This window comes from Monoraphidium neglectum (assembly GCF_000611645.1).
Source record: "Monoraphidium neglectum strain SAG 48.87 unplaced genomic scaffold scaffold02119, whole genome shotgun sequence".
Lineage (NCBI taxonomy): Eukaryota > Viridiplantae > Chlorophyta > Chlorophyceae > Sphaeropleales > Selenastraceae > Monoraphidium > Monoraphidium neglectum.
Window position 1 is genome coordinate 5,926 of NW_014011509.1, and position 5,320 is coordinate 11,245.

At 64.3% G+C, this 5,320-nt stretch overlaps 1 protein-coding gene across 1 annotated transcript; it reads left to right on the forward strand.

Moving 5' to 3' along the window:
* Nucleotides 1–15: 15 nt before the first annotated feature.
* MNEG_9938 (hypothetical protein) lies at nucleotides 16–4,812 on the forward strand (the record flags this gene model as incomplete). The annotated part of the gene is made up of 13 exons (XM_014041591.1): nucleotides 16–22; nucleotides 260–366; nucleotides 652–690; nucleotides 943–1,016; nucleotides 1,345–1,471; nucleotides 1,763–1,882; nucleotides 2,127–2,197; nucleotides 2,429–2,491; nucleotides 3,057–3,130; nucleotides 3,409–3,890; nucleotides 4,181–4,282; nucleotides 4,579–4,665; nucleotides 4,732–4,812. The coding sequence occupies 13 exons, from the start codon at nucleotides 16–18 to the stop codon at nucleotides 4,810–4,812; spliced, it is 1,434 nt and encodes a 477-aa protein (XP_013897045.1).
* Between the last annotated feature and the right edge of the window lie 508 nt (nucleotides 4,813–5,320).

The window sequence follows — 5,320 nt, forward strand, 5'->3', positions numbered from 1 at the left end:
GTTGTAATTTGGAGTATGGCGTGTGGGGGTGTCAAAATGCCTGATTTTCTGAAGGGGTCGAGGGTGTGTGATATTTTGCTTGCCGCGCTTGCGGTCACAATTCACAGGGTCAGGGGGCATCAGCACTGCGCAGGCTGGCTGCGGCAGCCAGACGCACCTGCCAGCCCCGCAGACCTTCAAACCTTGACACCCAATCCGTGAACGCACCTGAACCTGACCACTTATCATCCAACTCACATCCCGTGTGTCTGTCGAACAGTGGACGCCCACTTTGACGCGATCTGCCGAGATCTGCTGCGGGAGATGGGGGGCCGCACCTGGAAGGGGCGCCAGGCCGCCACGGCCGCATTGGCAGACCTGCTGCAGGTGAGACCTCATGATTTGGTATAAAATGATCTGATCTGACCTGGGAATGATGTGAACGTGCACTTGCGCGTGTGGTCGTAGCCTGCGCGACTTGCATGAAAGGGTACAATTGACCGGGTGGTTCGTTTTTCAACGTGTATCTTTGTGTGACGCCTTTTTACCTGGCATGTGGGATGCGCTTCCAATTCAGCCATCCAGGAGCTGTTGAGGCACATGCATTGCCGACTGTCAAAAGTGCCTTCCCTGCACTGCCGCCGCCTTTGCTTACCCCCCTGCTATGTGCAGGGCCGCCGCTGGGACCAGCTCGGGCCGCACATCAAGGAGGTAAGGCTGAGGCGTGACCGCGGCAGAACTCCTCCACTGCTGCATGCGTCGCGCTTTGCCCGGCATTGTTGCGCTCCTCGATAGCACAAACGAATTCATTGCTCGTATGTAAGCTGGACAAGCGCTGTAGTGGAGCGAGCAAAGAATACAGGCATGATTTGAGGCATGTCATGCCTGAAGGCATGCAGGCCTGAGCTCCCTGCCGACGACCGCTGACGCCCCGGCGCATGGCAACGTCATCACACGATCCAGATGTGGGTGATGACGCTGCGCGTCATCGATGACGTCAAGGAGAGCGTCAGGCGCACCGCTGCGCTGACCGCCAGGTGGGCTGATGAGTCAGGCAGATAAGCTGCCAGCCGGACTGCTGCGGCTGGAGCTTGTGAGCATTGACAGAGTCGGGCTGCTGGCTGGCGCGTTGCAAAAACATGAGTGGTGGAATGCCTTTTGCACTGGCCGCAGCACAGGCGCGCGGCGTCCTGGATTCCTCCACTCTACAATGTCTTCCTTTCCTTTTCCAGCACAGCGGCCCGTTTGTCAGGGCAACGGTTGCGCCTGCGCCGCCCGCTGCAGCTGAGAACAGCATCCGCACCTACGCATGCTTTCTTCGATCTTCCTAATACAGTGCTCTCTGCCCCTCCGCCTCCCTCTCAGAACGCTGCGCGGCACGAGCCTGCGCCTGATGGACGCAGCCCAGACGCCGCCGCGCGACGTACGCGCCTGCTGCGAGGCGCTGCTGCCCCTCATGCTCGAGACGGGCCTGCCCAGCAGCGTTCCGGAGGTGTGGGGTATGGGGCATGGGGTGAGGGGTGGGGCATGGGGTGGGGAGGCGGCCAAGCTTGGCTCAGGCCAAAGGGCAAGGGCCTGTTGTGCACGCGCCGTGATTTCTTCGAGCTGGTGTTGTCTTGGCGTTTGCGCATTCGTGAGCAAGATTGAGCGGTGCAGCGCTCTCTGCATGCGGTGATCTGAAGTCCTTTGTCCAGCAACATTTGGCAGCTTCGAAGATGGGTTTCTCATTTTTCATGCTAAATTGTGCAATTCGGCACGTCTTGTGCAAACCCACTTGTGCCAGGTGCGGGGGCTGTCTCTTGACGTGCTGACCCAGGCGGTCCGCAGCGCCGGCCCCGGCCCCCTCGCCCCGCTGGCGCCCGCGCTGGCGCCCGGACTGCTGGAGGCGCTCAGCGGCCTGGAGGTACGCGGTTAAGGCGGGCCCTTGTTTGTTCAGTTGACGCGGTTTGGTCAACGCGGGGAGCGTTGGGGGTTGACCGGGATGTCATTGCAGGTGAAGAGGGGCCAAGCCTTGCGAGAACAGTGTCGCCAAGACTCTGGCCTGCAGTGCCGCCCGCTTGCCAGTCAAACCCCAACAAGGCTGCTTGCAATCGCTCTCAACGGCGTGTGTGTAACCGCCCCTTGCAACTGCCGCTCAACCGCGACAGGACGTACGCCTGAACTATCTTGAGCAGCACGCGCAGCGCATTGGCGGCGACGATGCGGCCGGCGCCCTTGAGTGAGCCCCGCCCTCGCGCCCGCGACGCCCCCGCCCGTCTACTCCGCCGTGCGCGTGTGGGTGCCGCTCTGCTATGTAGAAGTGCCTTGCGCTGAACTGCTACTTTCATCCCACCTGATGCCGATGCCGGTCTCCATGGACTCTGCACGACCACTCACTTCTCTTTCCCGTTGCTGACAAGCATCCCTCCACCGCTTGCTTCCTGCCCCTGCACGCTGCACCACATCCCAGTTCCGCACGCCTCGCCGCGGCACGCTCAAGCCCGCTGTCAGACGCACTCGACCTGCTGGCCAGGTGACAAAGCATGGAAGATGGGGGTGGGGGGACGAGCATGAATGTGGGCTGTGCGCTGAGGCTGTGTGCCTCTCAGAAAGGAGTCTGGGGTGATTTTTGCCTGGGGATTGAGGGGAAATGCTGCGCGCATCGAGCTGGGGTACACGGCACGGCACTGGGGCGTTGAGCCGGTCGGGGGAACGTGAGACCCAAGGGACGGGCTCGTGCCCCGCATGATGGGCAACACAACAATCAACCATGGCCGAGGGGCTGATTGAATTGGGCTGCCCGGGGCCCTGCACATCGGATGTCTGCGTGCTTGAGGCCCGCCAGAGGGCCCGGGGCAGTTGGGGTTAGGTAGGGTCTACAGTGATTTGACACCCTGGGGCCCACGGCAACCGGGAGACGCGTGGCCGGCGCCCCAGACCGGTTGGGCGCCTGCGTGAGGCAACACCCTGTTGTGATGATTGCCATGTGCTGTTGGTCTCACCCCCAGCCCTTTGACTGCCCCAGCAAACACCGCTGACAAAGGTGTTGGCTTGCAGCTTTGCAAATCGTGGCGCCCGCTCTTGCCCCATGCGCGCAGGTGCGTCGCGTCGGACCCCACTGGGGCAGCTGCCATGAAGCTGGCGCCCGAGCTGACGGGCCTCGTCAGGAGGGGTGAGCCGTGGGCAAAAGGCTGTCGTGGAGGCTCGGATTGCGTATCACAACACATTGCTTATGGCACGAGAGCCCTGAAGGGCCACAAGCAGTGCCATCATCTGTTTCAAACCGCCCTGTTCCGGTCCTGGATACTCTGGCTGCAAATTGGTGCTGCCCTTCGCCCCCACCCGCAATCCCCTGCAGCGGCTGCTTGTTTGCCTGAAATTCCCATGGCTCACCCCGACCTTGCAACGCCGCCGTCCTGACGGCCGCTACGCCAATGACATCAACTGCAGGCGTGGGCCTGAACACGAAGGCCGGCACGGCCCACTTCATCTCGTCGCTCGCGCAGCGCGGCGCCTTCTCCGCCCCGGCCCCCGCCGACAAGGACGCCTCGGACGCACCCGCCGCCGCCGGCGCCGCCGCCGCCGCGCGCTCGCCCGTGCCGCAGCTGCTCAAGGCGCTCCGCTCCGCCGTCGCCGCGGAGCGCAGCGCGGGCGTTCGCAAGGCCTACGCGGCCGCTGCTGCGCTCGTCGCGTCCAGATCTGGTGGTGAGAAGCGACTATCCAAGTTTATCGCGGACTCTGTTGCCAGCTACGGCGCCGCCGCCGCCGGCGAAGAAGGGGACGGCGGCGGCGGGGCGGGGGACGAGGGGCAGCGGCTGGCGGGGGCGCTGCTGCTTCGGGAGCTGATGCGGGCCAGTCCCGATGGGTTCAACCGGCACGCATCGGAGGTGGGGGCGCTCGGGGACCTTTGGGAGTCAGAGCGACGCTTCAGTGTGGGGCAGGGGAAAGGGGGCGGCGAGGATGCCAGGCGACCTGCTGGCCAGCCTGGTTCTTACAGCAGCGTATTTCGTGCGCAGCAGGCGGACGCCGGGCTGCCGGAAAGGTCTGCAGTAATGATGCAGTGGCTGCCTCCCTGCTGTTGCGAAGAGATGCTTTCTTACCTGCTGTTCCTACCTTGGATAGACAATCCAAGGCAGAGGTATGATTTCAGAAAGAACACGCCTCAAATCAACGACGACTTCAACGTCTGCACTTCAACGTCTTAAATGCCTGATAAAACCAGGTCCTCCCTGTCGCCTTTTTGGGCAAGATGGACGAGAGCGCTGACGTAGCGGCCGCGTGGCGCACCGTCTGGGAGGAAGGGGCGCCCAGCGAGGCAGCCGCGGTGTGCAACGGCGCGCGCGAGCGGCGGCGGCGCGCTTGCCCAGATCATCCTTGATTGGTCCTGCATGCGTGCACGGCCCAGCCCCTCAGCTGGATCTCAATATGGGCTTTGTGCAAAGCTCATGTTGCTAATAAATCGCAAGACAACAGCCGAGCTCTTCTGACTCCCCCATCAGAAGCCACCTCTGCCGGCGCAATCTTAATCAAAGCCCACAGGTTACCAGCCATCCCTGTCCCTAACCACCTCCCCCAGATCACCCCTCCTTGCGCACGCCCCCACCCTTGCTGCGACTGCAGCTGCGCATGCACGCCAAGGAGCTGTCGTCGCTGGTGGCTGGCGGCCTCAAGGCCAGCAGCTGGGGCCGCAAGAAGGCCTGCGCAGAGGTGCGTCGGCAGCTGGCCGCGCGGGCCCTCCGCGTCCCTGCGCCGCCTGGCAACGGCTCGCTTCAGGCTCCAAAGATCGCTGCGAGTGACCATGGAGCTTTGGGTCTGAAAAGGGCCCCAGTCCAGGCACCGGCTGCGTCATCGTAGCGCTCAATGAACCAGCTGACCACACTCAACTGTTGCTGGAATCATGGTGCAACCCGTGCATGAGCGCTGAGCCCGTGCATGATGACGCCATTATGATGTCACCACAGGCCCTCTCCTCCATGTGCGCCGACGCGGGCGAGGCGCTGGCCCCCTACGCCCCCTCCCTCGCCGCCGCTCTGCTGCCTGAGGCCACCGCGGGCCGCCTGTGGGACGGAAAGGAGTCGCTTGTCGCGGCACTGGGCGCGCTGTGCTCCGCGTGCTGCGCGCCGCTGGCGTCCGACCCAGGGACGCCGCGCCTCGTGTCCGCGCTGCTCGGCGCGGCCGGCCGCCGCAAGGCCAAGTACAGGGCCGCGGCACTCGGGGCGCTCGAGCAGCTGCTCGCCGCCCTGGCGGAAGCCGCGCGGAAGCCGGGCGGGCGGCGGCTGCCCGGCGGCGGGGAGGCGTACGCGGCGGTGGCGCCGGCGCTGCTGGAGGCAGTGGCGCGGCACCTCGCCGCGCAGACGGGCGG